The sequence below is a fragment of the Urocitellus parryii genome, chromosome 1 (genome assembly GCF_045843805.1).
Source record: "Urocitellus parryii isolate mUroPar1 chromosome 1, mUroPar1.hap1, whole genome shotgun sequence".
Lineage (NCBI taxonomy): Eukaryota > Metazoa > Chordata > Mammalia > Rodentia > Sciuridae > Urocitellus > Urocitellus parryii.
The window spans coordinates 254,777,683-254,800,591 of record NC_135531.1 but is presented as its reverse complement, the minus strand read 5'-3'; the positions used below and the strand labels follow the sequence as shown (position 1 = coordinate 254,800,591).

Here is a 22,909-nt window from a genome sequence, read left to right as displayed (position 1 = left end):
GTATTTATAGTACTTGCTTTAACTCATATTTGCAAGTTAATGACTGTGGGTATTATAGATAGTTATAATGTGGATATTACAGAGTACCGACATAATATAGAAAAACTGCCTTAGATTCTTAAGCGTGTGCTTTAAAAACTAATTTTGTATTTTTTCTTCCTCAGTATAAGCCGGACCAAGTTGAGGGAGGTGGAACCAGCAGCATGCAGTGGAACCATGAAGGGGGAGCAGTGCACTAACAAAGCCCTTCCATTCACCAGACATTGTTTCCAACGTATCCTTCTAACTTGATCAAGTGTGCATGGAAAAGTTTTAACTCACTTGGAGCTGTGTACCTTTTTTCCCCTGGTTACGGGGGATTGAACCCAGAGTCTCCTGCATTTTTAGACAGGTGCTCTGCTGCAGATGATTACTGTGCTTCATTTTTAAATCAAGTGAATGACTTTTGAAATAGTAACTATTTAATTTTTGAAATTATTAAGTGACTTCTAATTTTTCTAAAATCTTACAATTTTTTTTCTGCTTATATTAGTTCAGCCCCCCCCCACCCCGCCCCCAACACACACACATTTTATTCTCATGACACTGAGCTGGGAAAGGTAGGAATCACAAGTGCATAAAATTGCACTATTCTTATCTTTTAGACAAAATTGAGATTCAGTTTCTAATTGTCTTAAGTTCAGAATCTGGATCAAAGTCAAGAGGACCAAATAACAACAAAATAAGCCAAATAGGATCTCCTAGTGGCTAACACGTAATTATATGTTATTAATAGAATTCTGATCCTACAGGTGGTTCCAGGTAGCTTATAAGGAGTAACTATATAATAATTATTGATGGAAAAATTAAATCAAAGTTTTAGTTTTTAGTCTTCCAAGATAGTTACACAGCTTTACAGTGTGCCTGATGCTATAAGGTTAATTTGCTGTTTTGGAGAATAATTTGAAAGGAAATAAGTTAACATATCACTGACTAGGAAAAAAGGTCTCTTAGGATTATATACTTAAGGAAAAAAATTTTCAGGGAGCTTTAGACTGTAGATAAAATCTTATTAGCTCTTTTATTAAATATTTAGAACTGAGTAGCTTTTTGGGGGGCGGTATTGGGGAGTGAATCCAGGGGCACTTAACCACTGAGCCACATCCCTTGCCCTTTTTTGTTTTCTGTTTAGAGACAGGGTCTCACTGAGTTTCTTAGTGCCTTGCTTTTGCTGAAGCTGGTTTTGAACTCTTGATCTTCCTGCCTCATAATACTCCCAAGCCAGTGAGCTTATAGGTGTGCACCCCCACTCCCAGCTATTTTTATTCTTGATAAATATCATAAGCAGAAAGTTTTTTCTTTTAAAATAAGTTTATTTAAAAAAATAGTTGTTACAGTGGAAATTTTAGGAGTGAAATGTGTTAAGAAGATGGTCCTTCTCCAAATAACATAAAGTGGTTCAGAATGGCCATAAAAGAGACTTACACTAGGAGCTTATTAGCAAAATGGCTTCCTTCAGAAGTATCTCCTATAAATAATGATGGTCAATCCAACTATTAACATTTTACCATATCAGTATTTGGATTTGTACTTTAGGGTTTTACAGATAATAAAATTCATATTTATTAAACATAAGTAAGGGAAGCAGTGAATTATATAGATATTGAAAAATTAGCGTTTAAGAGTATTTTATTCCTAACTTTAAAAAAACGCAGATATCCTCTTGAACCGCTCTCAGCAGCTCTTCTCCAGTTGCACCGCCAAGTTTGCAGATGGACAGCAATGCTCTGTGCCAGTTTTTGACATTACACACCAGACACCTCTGTGTGAAGAACATGCCAAAAAAATGGTAAACTCATATTTTATTTTCTGTGACATAGCCTTTCAAACTTTTGATGACTATCTACAGTAGAAAATACTTTGTGACCTAATACAAACTATGTGTATATATAAATCACTGACACAAGTTTTGTAAACAGTATTTTTCACCACCTGAAATTTTCTATTCTCTGACCAAAAGATTTTAAGAATGCTAAACATGACTCATTGAATTAATTTCAGACCCTCATTTTTAGAAACACTGTTTTACAAGATTCTTGGTGTGGGTTGAGCATTCCCTAATTCAAAAATGTAAAATTCAAAAGGTTTTAAAATTCAGAGCCTTTTGAGTGCTGGAATGATTTTCAAAAATTTCAGATTTTGGAGTCTTTAAATTTTGGTTTCTGGATTAAGGATGTTTATCTATTAAATTTTATGCATATACTCCGAAGTCTGAAACACTTTTGCTCCTTAAGTTTTTGGATAAGTGATATTAAACCTGCAGCTACTTAGATGAGTTCATTTTGTTTATTATCTACCCCTATTCTATACCTCTCTTTTCTTTTTTTTTTAATATATACAAATATATTTTTAGTTGTAGATGGACACAATACCTTTATTTTATTTATTTGTTTTTATGTGGTGCTGAGAAACGAACCCAGTGCCTCACAAGTGCTAGGCAAGCGTTTTTCCACTGAGTTATAACCCCACTATACCTCTCTTTTCTTTAAGGTATATTTTCTTACACATAGCAGATTTCCCAAACTCTTTCTTTGCCCTTTTTTCTTTAGGTTTTTGCTTTCTTATATACAGTTCTGTAAATGTCTTGAATATTTGCTAAGATTTTGACCAAATGCCAAGACTATGTATAATTTGGTTTAATTTAGTTATTGCTTTGGTTAATGCTAGTCCCAGTTGATTCAGAATAATTTTGAGAACAGATAAGTTTGAATTTATGGAATTTTTGAATTCTGCATTAAAGTTCATTTTTTGCCTGGGGATGTAGCTCAGTAGTAGTGCACTTGCCTATAAAGTGCAAGGCCATGGGTTTGATTCCCCAACAACACAAAAACAAAACAAAAAAAGTTCACTGATGTTATTTTCACCCATCAGATAGTTACTTCACGAGATTGTGCTAGGTTACCTTATGTACCAAAAAGTTGAGAAAGACACTTCCGGCTGTCTGTAAGCACTTTCTGTTTTCATGGACATGTGGCCTGTGACCCTGTCTTTGCCACTAACTAAATGCATAACTAGGGACTGATGATTGAACCTTTCTGTACCTTGGGTTCCCTGATTGTAATTTACTGGCCTCATCAAGAACCTTATTTGTTTTGGGGTTCTTTTATGGATTGTATGTTTTGAAAATTTTAGATACTAACCTGTATACACAAATGTTGGATTTTTCCCCCTTTTTAATTAAAAATATTTAAAATTTGGGCATTTTTGTTTGTGTCTTCAGGGTACATCATGGGTAAAGAATAATTTCTGTATGCTTTTGGAACCACTTTTGTGGACTTTCATTGATGATTTTGCAGACTTTTGGTAACAGGAGCCCTGCAACTTTAAAACCACTGAAGAAGTTGCCAGCTTGAATTTTAAAGTTGTTTGATTCTAGAGTACTTAGATAGATAGATAGATAGATAGATAGATAGATAGATAGATAGATAGATAGTTGTATATGGACAGCATGCCTTAATTTTATGTTTATTTTTATGTGGTGTTGAGGATCAAACCCAATGCCTCACATGTGCTAGGCACGCATTCTACCCATTCTACTGCTGGGCTACAACCCCAGCCCCTGTCGAAGCTTTTTTTTTTTTTTTTTTTTTTAATGTACAGGGGATTGAACTCAGGAGCACTTGGCCACTGAGCCACATCCCCAGCCCTATTTTGTATCTTATTTAGAGACAGGGGTCTCACTGTGTTGCTTAGTAACTCATTTTTGCTGAGGCTGGCTTTGAACTCGTGATCCTCCTGCCTCAGACTCCCAAGATGCTGGGATTACAGGTGCCTGTTACCATACCCAGCCTCCCTCTAGAGGCTTTTAAGACTAGGAAAGTATTGTTAAGTAGGGAAACTTATATTATTTGTATATTGATTATTATGTGAAGGCTTTTGAAGAAATTCAAAGCACTTTATTCTTTTCAGCTAGTTGAACATTCTTCCTTAGGCAAATTCAATAAAGCAAACCTAAAGTGGAATTAGTATGATATGAATTACTCAGAAAATAATGAATATTTTATATTGTGACAAAGTAAAAATAAATATTAATCAGGTTTTGAAAAAGTTTTTACAAATTTTTGAAACTGATTTTCTCTCTGAAGGCTGTTACAAAATCTGACACTGGTTTTAGCTACTTTTGTTCTGGGTCAAAAATTACTTCATTGCCCCTATGAGAGACTTATTCTGGGTTAGACAAGAACTGTGTGAAATCTCTTGGCGCTGCTTTTGTGTTATATCTTCAATCCAAACACATTTTACCAACTTGACTGTTAGTGTCTTAGCCTAAGCTGCCACTGTCTTTGCTTTGATTATTGTTATAGTCAGCATCCTAAGTGATCTCCTTTTGCCATACTCACCCCTCTATAAACACACACACACACACACACACACACACACACACACACACACACACACACACACGTATACCCGTGAATTAAGTGAACTGTGAATTTAATTCGAAGAAAGTAGAAAACATCCACAGAAGCTACTCTGGCTATTATTCTGACAAGTGGATACAGTTGTGTGACCATCACCATGATCAAGGATAGTCTCATCACTTCTTCAAATTCTCTTGTAGTGAATCCTTTACTCCATCTTCATTTATCTATTTTTCAGTTTCTATAATTTTTATATTTTCTAGAATGTTATCAGTGGAATCATAAGTATGGGCCTTTAAAGCAGGCTTTTTAAAACATCTGATCATCTTAGTCCCATGATTAAACTCTTCTAATGACTTCCTATCACTGTCTAGAGTCAAATCCAAAATTCTCACCAATGTCTCTGAGGCACTTTGTGATCTGGGCCTCACTTCTTCAGCTTCATCTCCTCCCCTTGTCTAATTCCAGCAGTGCTGACTTTCTGGCTGTTTTTGATATTCTACATATGCTCCCTCTTGGGGGCTTTGCACTTGGTTTTCTCTTTTCCTGGGATGTTCTTTTCTCAGGTTTGTGCGTGGCTTACTTCTTTATTTCATTCAAGTTTCTGATCACATATCTCATCAGAAAAGTTTTCTACTTCCCTGCTACCCTGTCAGTTTTTTAATCCACCCCCCTTCTCTGTCTCTCTCTCTCTCTCTTTTTTTTTTTCTTTTTTTTGGTACTAGGGATTGAACCCAGGGGTGCTTAACCACCAAGCCACATCCCCAGTTCAAATTTTATATTTTATTAGAGACAGGGCCTCGCTGAGTTGCTTAGGACCTCACTAGGTTGCTGCAGCTAGTTTTGAACTCTAGATCCTCCTGCCTTAGCTTCCCAAGTTGTTGGGATTACAGGCGTGTGCCACCTTTTTATTGTCCTTTCCAACATTTATTTGCCTTACATTATTTTGTTCATTGTCTGTATCCTCCTATAATTGCGAAAACTTCACAAGAGCAGAAACATTTTTGTTCATTGCATTTTCTTATGTGGGAATGTTGAATAAATTAATGGTTAGGCATATGGCTGGGAAGGGTGAAGATTCGGAAGTAAATTCAACCACTGAGGTGAAACAACCATTGGCAGGAGAAGCTTAGACCATAAGAGGTACAGATTGGTAGGCAGAAAAGATGTTCCAACAGGTTGGTCACACCTCAGTTGGTAAGTTAGAAAGTGCTTGGCCTGGCATACAAAAAGACACGGAAAGTTGCAAGTGAATAGTATTCCAGTACTCACTAAAGCTAGGCAAATGAATCATTGGCATTGGGAAATCCTCTGCTCTAGCTCTCTGAAAGAACTAAGTGGGAATGGCCAATAGTAAGAGCAAAACAAGAAGTTGCCAATGATTCAATATTTTTATTTTACTTAGAATTTTATGTCATTCCTGGTCTTAGCTACATTATTTGATGTGTGAAAGTCAGTATTTTGCTATTATGTATCATCATCCACTTTGTGGTTATTTCCCTTTCTCACTTAGAGTTGTAGTAAGTTAAGTTCTTCAGTAGTGAATATTTGCTTCTCTAACAATTTTATACTCCTATTCTTTGTGTCTTTCTGCATACATAAAAATTTTTTGTCCACAAGTTATACTAGCAGTGCATATACTAATTCAAGTAATGCCAGCACAAAGAAGTATAACTGATGTTGAATATATAAAGGCAGGACCAACTGTAACGAACATTACCTGGTTGGCATATCATGTAAGATACTAACATTTACACTTTCCTATTACAGAGAGATTAAAATATGCATTTTGAATTGATAAAATGTGATGTTAGTTTTGGTGACTGTAAGAAAGTACCAAAGATAAAGTAGCTTGTAATCAATATTTATTTCTCAGTTCTGGATGGTGCAGGCATGGTTGGGTTCTGGTCAGGTTCTTTTTTGGATTGTACCCTGCCAACCTCATTGTTGCTTTCTGAGGTCTCACATATTAAGGCCCTAATTCCATACATGGGGGCTCCACCTTCGTGATTGAAATCCCACCTCCTAAAACCATCACATTGGGGGATTAGGATTCAACATCAGTTTGGGGATGAAACAGACTTTTAGACTGTATCAGATGGTGGGCAGATGATAGAGTTGATGTTATTGACTGAAGAAAGCTAGTTATATCATCACTCTCTCTTTTGTCCTTGTAGGCTCTTACCCCCTTGCCTACTTACTTAATTTCAGCAGTTTTATGTACCTGTGTCCTCAGTGTCCGTTCTCTCTGTCTCCCTGCCTGTGTAAATTATTTTAAAGGTCTTGACTGAGTCATGGATTTCCAGGTCTGTGTCTTCATCCCCTTTATTCCTGTGCGCCGGTAGTTTTCCCATAGCTCTCTAGACATCTATGTATCTCACCTCATCAGGGGAGCTATCATCCTATCTAGGGGCTGGAGGTGTAACTCAGAAGAGCTTAAGGCCCTGGGTTCTTATCCCCAGTAATGGGGGAAGAAAAAACCAAAACGCTACAATGCCTGTTAAATAAAAGTTTAAAATCTTTAACAGGAAATTCAAAGAAATATGTACTCTTATTCCAAAATTCTTACAGCTTGCTTTTGTGTTTCATCTATGAGCATACCTAGTTATATACTGTACTTTTTCTCTTGTTTGTGCTATTTCCTTTAGGCAAGAATGATCTTTTCTATTACCCCACAATTTAAAATCTACTTACCTTTTAATCTCACAAACCAAAAATAATTAATTTTTCTTTTGTATACCTGTGGGAGCTGTTTACCTTATCATTATTTAATGTTCTCTGTACTGTATTTATATAGATTTTTATCTGTTTTCACATACAAGAGTAAGTTCACATTAAACACAAAATTTGTCTTATGTTATAGTACTTCCCATAATGTCTTTAAATGTGGGATGACCTGAATATATGTTGAATTGATATGAATTGAATAATTACATAGGTATAAGTTTATTTTAGGCATTATATAGAATATTAAGAACTTCAGGCTTTTTGAAGATGATTGTTAAAGTTTTTCCAGATAGTCTCAATTGTTTAAATACTAAATTTGTTTTAACTGCCACTTGGGAATATCACAAATTTTACATGATATTGCCATACGTGTATACATTATATGATGTTTGAATCAGGTTAAATTATCTTTATGGTAAAACTTCTAGAGTCATTATTCTAGTTTTTTGAGCTGCACAGAATATTATTGTTATCTGTACTCACCCTACTGTAGAGTAGCACACCAGGAGAGAGGGTGAGGTAGGGTTGATCAGTGAGTAGCCCTCAGTTTAAAAAAAAATAATGATTTTTTTTTTGTTTATTCCAAAGGATAATTTCTTGAGAGGAGATAACTCCCGTAAAGTTCAGCACCAGCAGCAGAGGAAACCCAGGAAAAAAACCAAGCCTCCTGCACTTACCAAAAAACATAAGAAGAAGAGAAGGCGTGGACCTCGTCGACCCCAAAAGCCCATCCCCCCAGCAGTCCCCCAAGGGAACCTCAGCATGCCCACCAGCGTCTCACTGCCAGTGGAGGCCTCTCAGATCCGGTGAGTAGTGGTCAGGACTTATTTTTCCTATTTCCTGAATGTTCTCAGAACATCTGTCTGTGTGAATATCAGAATGTCAGCACTAAACTACAGAGCCATCCAGTGTGTCAGTCTGTACTTCTGTCTAGTCAAGTGCTTTACCATTGAGCTACGGCCCCGGCCCCAGCCCCAGCCTCAGCTTAGCCATTTTGAGGAATATATTTTACTAATTCTGTCTGAGTTTGGAGTGCACATTTTATCAGTATCAAAGCTTTAGATTATAGCAAAGAGAACAGATGCTGAAATTGCGAATTTAATTATACACTCAGAAATTGTTTTTTGGTCTTTTTTTTTTTTTTTTTTGGAACTGGAGATTGAACCCAGGACTCAGAATGTGAAGTAAACGCTTTTCCACTGAGCTACATCCCAGCCCAATACTCAGATTTTTTTTTAACAGAAATTCCATATAATAAGAAATATTTCATCAGAATTACGACATATTATTAATTTTGGGCATTTTGACAGGATAACTAGAGCTTCTGTTTCATTTTATTACATTTCAGTTTTACCTGTTTCTCTTTTGTGGTACTGTGGGTTAAACACGATGGCTCATGCTTGCTTGGCAGGCACTCTACCATGCAGTTACATCCCTAGCTCTTGTTTGTAAAATTTTATTTTTCATAGGTCTTGCTAAGTTGCCCAAGCTGACACTGAACTTGCAATCCTCCTTACTGGCTAGAATTATAGGTATGGGTCACCATGCCCAGCGTTTTACTTCATTTTTAAAATTATGACTCTGACCAAATTTGAAATTCTACTACAAAATATTAAGACATACTTGATACCCAATTGTGATCCATTCTACTAATCTGAAGTAAAAATATAGCTAGTAATAATTCTCTTATCTCAATTATGGGTAAAGATTAAAGAAATATGTGATGGTATATGACAAGGTATATCTTTTTGCAATGTATCTACTTTGATTTCCTTCTCACAAAGTAAGTAAGGAGACAGTTTATATTAGGATTTCCCATGTTTGCATTGAATATATATGTATTAAAAAAAAAGTGTAGACGTTAGCATCTTCTTATGTGGGGTAAACTTGAATTGTTGACATTGGTATGAAGGTGAAGGGGGAGTGCTGGCACCAAATGCCCTGTCTTCCTAGGAGCCCATCCACGCCCGAGCTGAGTGCTGATGAGTTGCCGGATGACATTGCCAACGAGATCACCGACATTCCACATGATTTGGAATTGAACCAGGAGGACTTTTCAGACGTCCTGCCACGGTTACCTGATGACTTACAAGATTTTGATTTTTTTGAAGGTATGGTCAGTGTTTTAATTAAAGAAACTGACTTAAAAAAATGAGTTTGTAAGAAGAGAAATAGTTTTGAGATGTGTCTGAAATTTTCCTCAAGTAAAATATTTTTTCACTCTATAGACAGAAAATATAACACTGCCAAAGTTTTCACTCCTTTTCAGAAGTGGAGAGTAGGTAATTTTGTTTAACCATATTTTAGATTTAGTAGATTGATATTGATAGCTAGATTTATAACTTTGTTTCTTTAAAATGAGTAATTTTACTTAATTTTTTGAACACAGACATTTAAATCACAAGTTTATTGAAGTCTTTTAGAACTTTCCCAGTTTTAATATCCCACCTTGTAATTCAATTAAAGTGAACTTTTCTAAAACAAAGTTTGCTTAATCCCATCAACTCCCCAGTGCTTTCAGGGGAAAACTTTTATGCTATTAAGATATTTTTTTCCCCACTAAAAATTGAATATTTTCATGGTGATAAATCAAGTTCCTAACAATAAGATTTTTTAAATTGATAGTGAAATCAAAGTATGTCCATGTGCTTCCATTTAATGAAAATCAATTAGAAATGGAAAAAGAATGAGGGAGAAGGATTAGGTAAACACCCCCAAAATGAACTGAGTGTTTAGTGTTGTGCTGAAATGTATGCATGAGCTTCTGTGTTCTGGTCTTCTGTCTGCCCTCAAGCTGGAAGAAGCTGGCATAGACAAGGCAAGGAACAGTAGCTCTATGCAGCCTGTGTTTTCTATAATAATATAATAAATATAATTTTAGATAAAAACATGTACAACCAAATGGTTATAAGATTTTTAAATTGGTAACACTTAGAGTTCCTGAGAATTGAACATCTGATAAGATGGCCTTTGAGATTCAAGTTCTTCGGGCAGCTGATCTTTCAGACCCATCCTGCAGATTAATAGTTTACTTTTAACTTCCAGTGCAGTTCTTAGAAGCTTCCCTTTTCAAGAAGGACTTTCTTTGAATAATTTAAATGTATGAATGCTGTGGTATAGATGAGACCTACTTATTCTCAATGCCTTTTGTTGACTCAGGAAAGAACGGAGACCTCCTCCCGACGACCGAAGAGGCTGAGGAGCTTGAACGGGCCCTGCAGGCCGTAACTTCTCTCGAGTGCCTGAGTACCATTGGGGTACTTACCCAGTCAGACGGTGTACCAGTCCAGGAGTTGTCAGATAGAGGAATAGGGGTGTTCTCCACAGGTACTGGAGCTTCAGGAATCCAGTCCTTGAGCCGAGAAGTAAACACGGACCTAGGGGAGCTATTGAATGGGCGAATAGTACATGATAATTTTTCTAGTCTAGAGCTGGACGAGAACCTGCTCCGTTCTGCTACCTTGTCTAACCCACCTACACCCCTGGCAGGGCAGATCCAGGGGCAGTTCTCTGCCCCAGCCAACGTTGGCCTTACTTCTGCCACTCTGATCAGCCAGAGTGCACTTGGGGAGAGAGCCTTCCCAGGACAGTTTCATGGACTTCATGATGGCAGCCATGCCTCCCAGAGGCCACATCCTGCCCAGCTGCTGAGCAAGGCAGACGACCTAATCACCTCACGACAGCAATACAGCAGTGATCATTCACACTCCTCGCCCCATGGAAGCCATTATGATAGTGAGCACGTGCCGTCTCCCTACAGTGACCATATCACCTCTCCCCACACGACATCTTACTCTGGTGATAATATGGCAGCTACCTTTTCAGCAGAGATGCCCATCATGGCGCAGCACTTGCTCCCAACCCAACTTGAGGTGCCACTTGGAGGAGTGGTAAACCCTAGAACTCACTGGGGTAATCTCCCTGTCAACCTTGGAGATCCCTCTCCATTTAGCAACCTTCTCGGCGCAGATGGACATCTTCTTTCCACTTCCCTATCCACGCCACCCACCACTTCGAACTCAGAGACCACACAGCCTGCCTTCGCCACCGTGACCCCCAGCAGCTCCAGTGTGCTTCCGGGGTTACCGCAGACCAGCTTCAGTGGCATGGGGCCTTCTGCTGAACTAATGGCCTCCACCTCTCCCAAGCAGCAACTCCCTCAGTTCAGCGCAGCCTTCGGCCACCAGCTGAGTTCTCACAGTGGCATTCCTAAGGACCTGCAGCCCAGCCACAGCTCTATAGCCCCTCCTACAGGCTTCACAGTAACAGGTGCCACAGCTACAAGTACCAATAACGCATCTTCTCCCTTTCCCTCCCCTAACTGAGCGTGTCTGTGTGTTTGCAGGCAGGTGGGGAACCCGGTGTTTTCTATCTTTGTTTCCTCTTTAGCACCCCTTCCCCCTTTTCCTAAAGAAGACTTAAAAATAGCAGATGGGAATTAGAGGGGCACCCCCTTCCCAGCTCAACAGGTGGCCAGGCAGTGGACCTTGCTGCAGTGTTCACATGTGCTCCTTAGCACTGGTGCTCATTCCCTCCTGGCAGGTCCACTCGGCCCCTGTGATTTCCTTGGTGGTTCAGCACATTGACTGGATAGGATTGGTTTTTAGCAGCAAGTCCTAGAAGTGGAAGATACCTCAGATTACCAGTGCCCTTTACTATTTCCTAGTATTCAGATCAGTGCTTTCCATTCTATAGCCAGGTTTTTACATAGGTGGTTCTAGATAGAATGATCCTATTAAGTGAGTTCCTGTGTAGGAGATAACTGGTGGTGTATAGAGGCAGGTTAAGGCTCTGACTCCGCACCAGCTGCCAAACACCACCCAGAGGCCAGGATGCCATTCCTAATTGTGATCATGGTTAACTAAAAAGAAAAAAAAAATGTTTTTTGACCACCTGTGAGTGTGTGTGCACCCATGTGTGTGTTTTGTGCAGTGCAGGAAGTAGCTGTCCCATTGGGTTGTTAATTTTTTTTTTTAACCCCTGTAATGAGTATAAGGCTTTTTTCTCCTTTGTACATCTCACATCCTAGTAAGGTTGGTCATTCTGTCCCACTGAGTTAACTGAAGTTTCTTGAATAGGGAGGGGGGTGATCTGCCCATGTGAATAGCACAACCCTTTTCTGCTAAATGTTAGCCCATAAAGAAGTGAGACACCAAAAGCTGAATTCACATTAGTGATGGGGGCAGGGTGGGGGTGGTTGTCAAGCAAGACTTGCCTGGAGTGACTGTGGGGTTGCTGAGGCCATTTTGCCTTTTCAGACCTGCACTTGTTTTTAACCCCTCACTCATGGGACACTTTTGCAAGATGTCATTGAAGAAAATATCTTGATGTGAAAAAGCAGGATAGGTCAGATAGATTTGAAAGATGAAATCTGTGAACTTCTTGATCCATCTTTTGCTTTTGACTTTTTCATGTTTACAGTAGTGATTCTTTGGTAAGATTTGTAAAATGTTGAAGACACTTGTAGAATCAGTGTACCAGTTGTGAAGTGATGTGTAATAACTGAAGGATACACATTTTAAAATTTCTTTCAAAGCAGAATATGGAGATCAGACATACATTTTACCTGCATTTGGTACTTTTAAAATAATTTAAGAATCTAGGTTTAAGTAAATTTGGTAAAAGTTTTGGGAAATTCTTTTTAAGTATCAGGATTTTAGGGTAAAAAAATCATGTTGGATAGTTTAGTACGTTGGTGACTATGAAATAAATATGTGAGATTTCTTCTTGCCTGCCTTCCCTGCCCTCTGCCCCAGAGAAGGGTGGAGCTAGATTTTAAAGCATCTCTACTCCAATTTTGCTGAGAAGTTTCACTGTCCCTTAAGATACATTGGCTATTTATACCTGAGTCCAGCCTAATTTACATATATATTTTTTAAAAGATGAGCAGAGAGAACATATCTATTAGTGAAGTGGTACAATAATTCATTTATCAGGGAATATTTGATCTTAATTCCTTTCTAATAGGTAAAAGTTTGGACATATTTTCCTATTTCCTATATGTATTCTCTTTATGCCATGCTAGTTCTAACCAGGCCCTTCTTTTGGAAGCTTTTCTTTTTAAAGGAATGATGGTGATCAGCAGGCATTATGCAGATACCACGTGCCTGGGATTATGGAGGGGAAATGTCACATGACTGTATGGAATCATGATATGCCCTATTTTGTATTTATTGAAGTTTCTTTGGGGGCCAAAAATATGTATGTAATATATTTACTTTTTTTTAAAATCATGTTAATTGATTGGAAGATTTATTTTTAATAGCTTTGCCTTTTTTGAAGATTGAAAAATTTCTAAATTATAAGTTATGTCTCAAAGCAAAATTATATTTGGTATCACCATAAATTTCTATTCTGAGTGGTGAGAACACATAATTTGCATATTTCTCACCTGTGAACCTGTGTCAGTGAGCTTTTTTACTTTAGTGCACTGTAATGAAATATTAGTAGTTACCTCTGCTCAAGTATCATTTAGTTTGCTGTGCTATTTTCACATCCCATTGTCATCATCATTAGGTAACACTGAATTCCCATCAATTTCATTTTGTCTGCATTGTGTACTATCTAAAGGTTGTAGTGCAGTAGCATATAGACTTTTTATTAGCCCTTCTTGACAGCAAAGGGCAGGTCATGGGTAGGTAATTTGAACTATTTCTGGCTATTTGTCCCTCGTATTAGCTGCTTAAAAATCTTCAGTTATCAAAACTGAGTTTGCAGTAAGTTGCACATTTTATTGTTTGCAATTTTCTGTTTTATGTGCATTTAAAAGCCCTTCTCTGCTTTCTAGTTGGGAGGCATGAAAATGATCAGGAATGTTGCCAGTTACAGCTTCACACCAAAAACATTGAGGAAATTCACTTTAGATGCCCACCATGATAGCTGAGGAAAGGGCACTTTTAGAAAGTACCAGTGTAGGGTTGAATAATTAGCAAAAACAAACTTTTCCTCTTTTCATCTACTTCAAAACAAATATCCAAGCTTACAATTTGCTTTGCTGTTTCTTGTGAAGAGAGAAGAACATCTATAAGCCCAGAGATATCCATTATGTTTTGTTCTAGTTTTCAGAGCAGTTCTAGTCCTATTATTAGTAGGCTTGCTATTAATATGCAAAAAAAAGAAATGAAGTGTCTTTTAAAATTGGTGTCTTTTAAAATAACATTTGTGTTATCATAAGGCAATACTGGAATCAAAAACAAGTTTTATATAAGGTCCTATTTAGGTAGAAACTAGCTTTTATTCTAGTATTCAACGTATGAGATACGGTGGCAGAAGATTCACTCTGTTTCTGCAGTTCTTTGGGACCATTTATAAAGGCCAGTTAGCTTGTGTTACTGTGATTTAATTTTCAAAGTTGCTGCAGTTAATGGATGTGTTCTGTGCTCTGAGGATCTGATACTTATGACTGTGATCTATAGCATCTGAAGAAAAGACGGGCTTTCTCTCCTTTAACTGTTAATATTATTTTAATAAAAGTACTTAAGACGTTGTTTTTTCCTGTGTAAAAATGGCTTAGCAATGTTCATATCTCCGTAGGTTATGTAGCTAGTCAACAATTCAGGACAGTGAATAGCAATTATACTTTACCCACCAAGTGACAGACTATGCAATGGAAAATTTTTCTAATTATTGTCACATAGCTTACACAGCAAAGGATTATTTTCTCTAGTAAACCTACCATGTGTAATATGCCTACTTTATAAATGACTTCCTGAGCAATTTCATGTTGGCAGGCAGTGTGTGCTGTGTCTAGTGTCCCTCTATGAGAAGATTATAATGTAATGAGAAGCAAATAGGTAGGTATGGAGATAAAGTTGGAAAGTGACTTTTTATTTTATTTTCATTAAAATTGGTGTTATTGTCTTTAGTGGCTTGAGATTAAAGAAAGCTAATACTTTATCTTTGCCAAATACTATTTATAAGATTTATTTCTTAAAGAAGCCCAATCTCTCAGCTGAAGTTAGAGATCACCATTTTCTTGACTAACACTAAAACTTTTCCTTATCAGGGCTTGTCCTCAAAACATGATTACAATCCACAGTGGCAAAGGCAGTTCTTGGATCAGGAAGGAAACTGTGTCCAAGCTACACACAGGTGCCCCTGTCCATCCCAGGTTCATCCTATATGGAAGAAGTTACATTTCCATTGACCTATAGCATGGAATTTTTATAAATTGGCATTAGAATTTGAGCACACAGGTCTAAATCCCTTTCTGTTGGTTTGCTGATCCTGCCTGGGATCCCTTCTGTGCCCTACACCATGGGAGGCTAGTGATGGTTGATCAGCTTCATCAGCAATATCTGTATGAGGTTATTCCTTCTTTTAAAAAATTTAGTTCAAAATGTTGTGGATTGGTATCTCAAAAAGATGAGGATATTAACACTAAACTAATTATTTAAGCGTTTTAAAATTCATTAAAAATTTTTACGTGTCTAGTTTTCAGTTTCTTCATCCTTTTTTTTAAAAATTCTATTAAATTCTGTTCTTAATCTGTCATATAGAGAATGATTGAATAGAATGGTCTGCTAAATGGTCAACAGAACTCTCCAGCTTAATGAGGCAATTTAGAGGATTTCTTGGAAAAAAATTTAATCATACTTCATTTGTATCTGTTTTATCACCAAAACCTACATTGTTCTAAAGATTTTTTTTCCTGACAGAAAGTATATTTCTAGGGGGATATATACATATATACCCATATGTATGTGTATACATGTATATACACATGGTGTATGCAGATATACACATGTGTATATATTAATTCAAGAATAAACATCTAGGACTGGGGTTGTAGCTCAGTGGTAGAGTGTTTACCTTGCAAGTATGAGGCACTGGGTTCGGTCCTCAGCACCACATAAAAATAAATTATAAAGAATAACAAATAGGCAAATATCGTGTCCGTCTACAATTAAATTTTTTAATTTTCCCCCTCAATAAATTGAAAATGACTGAATCTTCACTAACGTTCTATACAAAAGTGAAACAATTTGATGATTTCTTAATATCTTGGCCTTTATAAGCTTTCCTATATCATATTATAGAGTGAGCCAAAATCATATTTCGTAAATTAAAGTAAAATTTTAAATACCTGTGAAAAACATGTATTGATAATCTGCTAAGCATTTTCCATTGACCAGTGGTTAGAATGGAAAACATAAGCATATATGAATAGTTGTGTCTCTTTGATAACCAGCATTAATTAAAGCTGCAATGTGGTTTAAACTTAGGAAGCCTTTTTTTCACTCCAATTGTTTTTTTGTTATCTTTTCTCTCTGTGCTTTGATACAGGATTAAGAAAAGAAGTGTCATTTCAGACAGAGAGCAAATTTGGTGTGACTTTCTTTACTCCAAGTTCCTGAGTATCAGGAATGTCTGGGTAGTTTGAAGAGCAGAGTTTTGGGTGATCTAAAGCTTAGTGTGACACAGTCCCATTAGAGAAAAATATGAACTCCTAGTAAGCAGTATTGGGCAGCACAGCTTTCCTTCTTCCCTTCTGCCTGCTTGCCTCTGCCCATCCCCGGTACTAAAGTATGCACGTGCACACATACTCTGTACTGATCTTGGCCGAAGAGTAATAGAATCCTCTTCTTTCACTTTTTTGTTGTTGTTGTTGTTTTTGTTTGTTTGTTTTTCTTAAGCTGGGGACCACTGAAGTAAGCTCTATATGCACCCAAAGTTCCCCATGGAAAAGTTTTCAACACGCAGTGCAGAAGGCTCCAATGCAGCTAAATGTCACGCCTTTGCTTTTACTTGGGGAATAGACTGATTTGCCCTGAAATGACTCCAACCTGCATCGTTAAGGTACAGTTGGCTCCAACGGATTAGTGTTGAAATGAAGAAAAGCTTGACACTTGCTGACATTGTTTCATCTGTTTGGAAGGGTTGAATCAGTTCCTCTCAACAGTGGCAGTTCTTTTCACTGTATAGTATTGAGTATGTCTCAGGGATTCCTTGTGGAAATTAGGGCAGTTTTTAAAAATAAGAAAACAATTTTAAAAGAAACTAAAGGTGACTCATCATTGAAGAGAGAGCAAGAAAGAGAAAACATTTTGGTTTAGTAGCCCACGGTGTCTCGCCTAGGACTTCTTTCCTTTCTACTTCAGGCTCTCATCTCAGCTTCAGCATACAGAATCCTTTCCCATCATGCACAGCTTTAAAACTTTTATTTAAAAATTTCCTTCCCCCATGAGCTTTCAGAATACTTATTGTAGATTTTAAGAGAAAAGGTATATTAATTTATGCTATTAACATCACCTCATAAATTATAAGTTTTATACTAAAGCTGTATTGAGTGTAATGAATTATGTTGCCTATGTGTTTAATAGCTAAAAAAAAAAATTATATATGAGCTTTTTTTTTTTTTCTTTTGACAAACTAGTAAGCACCTTTTTACACTGGATTTCTGCCGTGTCAAGGTGTATAGCTATCCTTTGCTACCTTGCAGATATATAAAATAAAAAGGATATCCTGGGGCCTCAAAATGTAGAACACCTTTAGACCATTTATTATTGTTCATAGAACTGTTGAGAATCATGTTCTTTAGTAAATGATCTGTGGTTTACACTTAAGATGGCTAGAAGCTTAGTTACAGGGTAAATAGAAATACATAGATCAAGTAAAACTCCAACTACTGTAGCTGGAATTTGTAAACTAAGTTTTTAAGACCTCTTTTATTTCCTATGGATTTATTCTTTAATTTACAGTTTATTCTGTAAGTTGGGAAGTAAAATAGAGAAAATAAGTCTAGATGTTCTCAGTGTCTTATTCAGGAACTTTTTTATCCCTCCTCACTAAGGAATTCCCACTGTGACTTAAAAATAGAATTAAATTACTTGTGTGCATGTATATGTTTTTACACACATGCAAAAATATTCATTGGGGCACGTGTGTGAGAGAGATGAATGTGTGCTAATGTACAAATAGAGAAAGGTAACCGAATGTATTGTAGAAATATGATTTATTTAGTTGAGGATGTTAAGAGTTAACTTTCTCATTGTCTCTGTTGTATAAATATACCAAATTCTTCATTATGTTATATTATGTTAAAAGGCAAGCTCTGATATCATGTACGTTTTATTTTAACTTTTGGATTAACTTATGTTTTTTTAAGTGACATGAGAAACAGCAGATTCTAAGACCAGCCTCTCATTTTTTAACATAAAAGCAAGAGAGGGAGAGACAGATAGACAGACCCAGACAGGATCTGTGTTTATCTATTGGGGTGATGGGACCAGAGATCTGTTGAACCTCTTTTATGTTAATAATAGTTTTCCTTAATATTCTGAGTAATAAAATATTATTGATCATTGACGTTAAAAATTAAGGCCTTTTATAAAGAATTTTTTTGAAGGGGAGTTGTTGGGATCATTTCACCATTCATATTTCAAAGCTGGGGTGATTTCAGTTATTTCCAAAGCATTTTTAAAAAATTTATTCAGTTGTACCATTAATTAGGAAGTTAGAGAGCCCCATCTTTTTGCTGTAGGAAAAATTATGCTACCCTTGACTTTTACCTGATTGGTGTGGAATTAAAAAACATTCCTTTGAGTTTTAGTTATCATTTTACTCTTTACTAGAGTATCTGGTGATATAAAATAGTCAAAATTAGAGTTATTAAGTGTCCCAGTCATATTTACTTTTAATATTAAAAAATCATGTGCTTTGAGATATGTCAAAACAACTTCTGATACCGCATCCGCATTTGTAGTCCTCCTTGAAGCTTCATTGACTTCCTCTTGGATACAGTTAAGACCTAGGAAAGCTTTATATGTTGTTCTTTTACAGTTGTATCGTTATTTTTGTAGCATCTCCCAGTTCCATTCGCTCTTGCTTTTGGATTTTAAAAATCTGCATTTCTTGTACATATGCATGCAAATGAAAGAAGGGAGTTTGTATTGGTGCCATTTCTCCCTTCAGTTGCTGGTTAATGGAATTTGCTAGAATAAATTCCCCCTGATTGAAGGGTAAAGACAGACCCTTTTGTGTATATCTGTACAGAGATGTGTATATGGGATGTGGTGGCACTTTGCTGAATGTGAATTTGCCTTGTCAATGGAAAGACTGAAAAGTATTATGTTTATTTATACATTTGTATAAATCTATATATACACGTATGTATATGTGTGTGTATAGATAAAGCTATATACATATATTTCCCTAAAAAAAAAAGTGTGTGTATAATAGGTAACAGCCTTTGTTAAGCAGGATTATACATCTACAGAAAATTCTGGATTATTCTGTAAGCCAGAGGAGGTAACCTTCTAGAGTACATCATCTGAGCATACTAAAATGCAAGTCCTTTGGATTGTAGTCTTAAGGCTGTCAGAAATGATGTCTAACTATTTTTACTCACAGTTCCACTCTCTTTATCGTCCCTACCTTCTGCTAGTTAATCTCTCATGAGTGAAAAGCAAAATCACACATCATTTTTTTCCTCTATAATTATGTCCTTTCAAGCTAGAAGCATTTGACTTAAACATATTTCATTAACTTCTCAGTTGTTTCTTTTAAAGATATTTATTTCTGAATTTTCCCAGAAGATAGAAGTATTTTCTACAGTACTCTTGAGAATTGGTAGTCATCTTTGTCTCAAAAACAGGAAAAAAAAAAAAAGGCAACATTCAAACAAAACTAATTTAGAAAGTTTTACCTAGATAATTTCTGGTTATTTAACTTACTTTGAAAAAAACACATAAGTATTTTGATTTACTGTCAGCAAATAGTTTGATTTACTTTGTGATTGAATTATAAATTTACCATTTGCATTTTAAAGGAAAGCATACAAAATCACATGTAAGCCTCTTGAATTCTGTAACTCATTTTACTCATGTTGAAACTGCTTTAATTAATTCTGCCATATTTCCTTTTGACTTATCTCACAGTGTGACATTCTGTTTTAACTTTGCTGCAGCTCTCTAGAAAACTCGCATCCCTATATTGTGCCTTTAAATCTCTTATGCACACACAGACAAAAGTGTATATATACATGTTGGAGCATGTGTACATACACTTTGTTAATACTCACACAGTATGTGGGAGTGGACGTATAGATATTCAAAGGCAATGAAATGTTGCTCTCTAGATATATATGTATATAAATAGTGTTGATATAACTGTATATACACATGTATATGTATGAGTTTTAAATGGCAATCTTTTACATTTAGCAAAATGCTGCCCCTACTGGAATATTGTCGCTGCAATGGCAGTTGTATGTATGATTTTAAATACATTATCAAAAATTATTTAAAGAACATTTAAAAGTCTCATCTAAAGACATCCACACATTATTTATTTATCTTCCTTTTCCTTGTATTGTTATGTTTGTTTAACTGAAAGGGAGACCGTTTTAAAAAATGCCATCTATCCCATGAAAGACAAGATTCACTTGAAGAACTTTGTGCATTTTTTCCTCTCTGAGATGGAGATGTACCACAGCACAGCCTGTTTGTTTCAGTTATAAAACAATCCTAATATTTCCATTAGTGTGTGTCATCCACTATCTTCTAGATCAACTTAATTCACCAGTTTGCCTCTTCCTTTCATTAATAAATGATGATCATTGAGATCATTTTGCCTGGAGGGAAGTTAACTACTCTCTCGCTGCAGGGAAATATATCACCTAGTTGTTATTCTGCCTTGTTCAAAATTCAGCTTTGAAAGAAGACAGCTCTCTCTCTGGAAGCTGTCTTAAGCACATTTTGCATTTATTTAGTTAAAGGTCTTCCCAATCATTTTCTTAAAAAAAAACAAAACAAAACAAAGAACTCAAAGTTGCATGTGTTTGTCATTTAATTTTTATTCCCCACAGCTTCAGGTAGTTTTCATTAGTAGATCAGCTTGACACACTGAATGCAAGAACATAAAGGAAAAAAAATTAGCTGTTGAATATTATTTTATTTCCTGATGAGTTGGTAGCAGATTACATCTCAAGAATATGTAGAGAGAGGAAGGTAGATGGACAATCCTAAACTGTAAGATGTTAGAGGGGGTAAAAATGGAGTATGGGAACCCCAGAAGACTAAATGGAGAGGTTGGGGTTGGAATGATTTTACAGAGTATCTTAGCTGGAACTTGATATCAGAAGCAGCCTTTAACAAAAAGCCTCTTGGCACTAACTACAGTACTGAAGCCGAAGTTGAAACCAAGTTGCAGTGGGAAATCAAAGGTGAGGTGGCTGATTAGAAACCAGTGAATGACAGGTTGGACAGTTTTAAAATCTCTTCTAACAAAGTAACTGCACGGTAGCAAGGACTAGCAGTTCTCTAAGCCCTTCTTTTTCAGTGTTCTCATTCACCTTGGCACACAAGTATGTTTAATATGCCATACATTAAAAATATGTAGAAAACAAAACAAAAAAAAAAAGCTGCTTAAAGGGAATTTACGAACCAAGAATCTTCTCCTCTGTGTTTGAGTTAATGGTGTGGCTACAAGCTTGGTCATATGCACAAAAATTGGGAGCCACTCATTTCTGCAGACCGCAGAAGGAAGACAGGAGGTGGTAGGTTTTGGTGGGGCCTGTGTGGGTTAGAAAGGCATGTCTGTGGCATAGAGGGTAGTGTTGCTGGCAGAGAACACATTTTGGGAGATGATGGGTTTGGGGTTTGTAATTTCCCTTTAAACAAGAAGAGATGGCTCACATTTTCCATATATATCTCAATGAATGTACTGTATTACTGTTTTAAAAATTTGATGAAATAATAATGGATTGGTCTCCTTTTGTTATCTGGTCCTTGTTTAATTTGTTTAAGGGTTTTTGTATACAAAAGTTTACATTTTTATGTATATTTTTCTTGTGTAAAAACTGATGTAATATGTGTATAAAACACTGTATGTATTATCTGTATATAGTGTGACAAAATGATTTTTCTTTCTTTCTTTTGGATGTATTAATAAATCTTGCTGTGAAGTACCCTTGGTTTTAGTATAATTTTCTTAGCCTGGATGTTGATGAAGCTGCTAATCTAAGGAAGGTTTTTTTTTTTTTTTAATTCCCCTTTGTTATTAAATGTATTTTTCAATTCTTAAGTTTTAGCAGCAACTCTTGGGAGATATATTCATGGTCTTTAGGGTCAGACTGACGGTGATTTAAAATAGTAATAGCTGTCTATCAATTAAATTTTATCCAAGGTGATTTATAATTATGGTATCCAACCTTGAAGTTCAACCAGAAGTTGCATTTGAAATTGTTATCTGCTGTAATGGAGGTCTTACAAACCAGTTTCTATTTAACTTCCTCAGAAGCCCCTTATCTCTTCATGAACACAAAAATTTCATGCTATGTAACCAAAGTTAAAAAAAAAAAAAAAAACGGGCTGTGGGTGTGGCGCAGTAGTAGAGTGCTTGCCTAGCATGTTCAAGGTCCTGGGTTGATCCCCAGCATTGCGAAACAAAAAAACACATTTTTTTTTTTTTTTTGCTGTACTGGGGAGTGAACCTGGGAGAACTTTACCATTGAGTACATCCCCAGCCTATTTATTCACTTTAAAATTTATTTGTTTACTTTCACAGTGCTGGGATTGAACCCAGGGCCTTTAGCATGCATGGCAGATGTTCTACCACTGAGCTGCATCCTTAGCCTGTATTTTTTGTTTGAGACAGGGACTAATTGAGTTGCCCAGGCTGGCCTGGAATTTGCTATTGACCTCAGCCTCCCAAATAAATGGTATTACAGGCTTGCACCCCTGTGACCCCTGAAATACTCATTTCTTTAAAGCATTGCCAAGGGCCTGCCTTATTTCACTGTGGAATTGAATTGGTTATTTTTTTTGTAGATTGGAATTTTT

The 22,909-nt window shown here is 36.4% G+C and overlaps 1 protein-coding gene across 2 annotated transcripts in view; it reads left to right on the top strand.

Moving 5' to 3' along the window:
• Ino80d (INO80 complex subunit D) overlaps positions 1-21,488 on the top strand; it is a 72,769-nt gene extending 51,281 nt beyond the window's left edge. Inside the window, exons 9-14 of one of the 2 annotated variants that reach the window (XM_026394570.2) lie at positions 165-274; positions 1,695-1,828; positions 7,716-7,933; positions 9,081-9,238; positions 10,287-11,396; positions 16,763-21,488. In XM_026394570.2, the coding sequence (XP_026250355.1) occupies positions 165-274; positions 1,695-1,828; positions 7,716-7,933; positions 9,081-9,238; positions 10,287-11,396; positions 16,763-16,776 (1,744 nt within the window). In that variant the 3' untranslated portion in view covers positions 16,777-21,488. Of the gene's footprint in view, positions 1-164; positions 275-1,694; positions 1,829-7,715; positions 7,934-9,080; positions 9,239-10,286; positions 13,343-16,762 lie in introns of those variants that run through there. The other variant, XM_026394569.2, reaches the window with a different exon arrangement.
• The last annotated feature ends 1,421 nt before the right edge of the window (positions 21,489-22,909 follow it).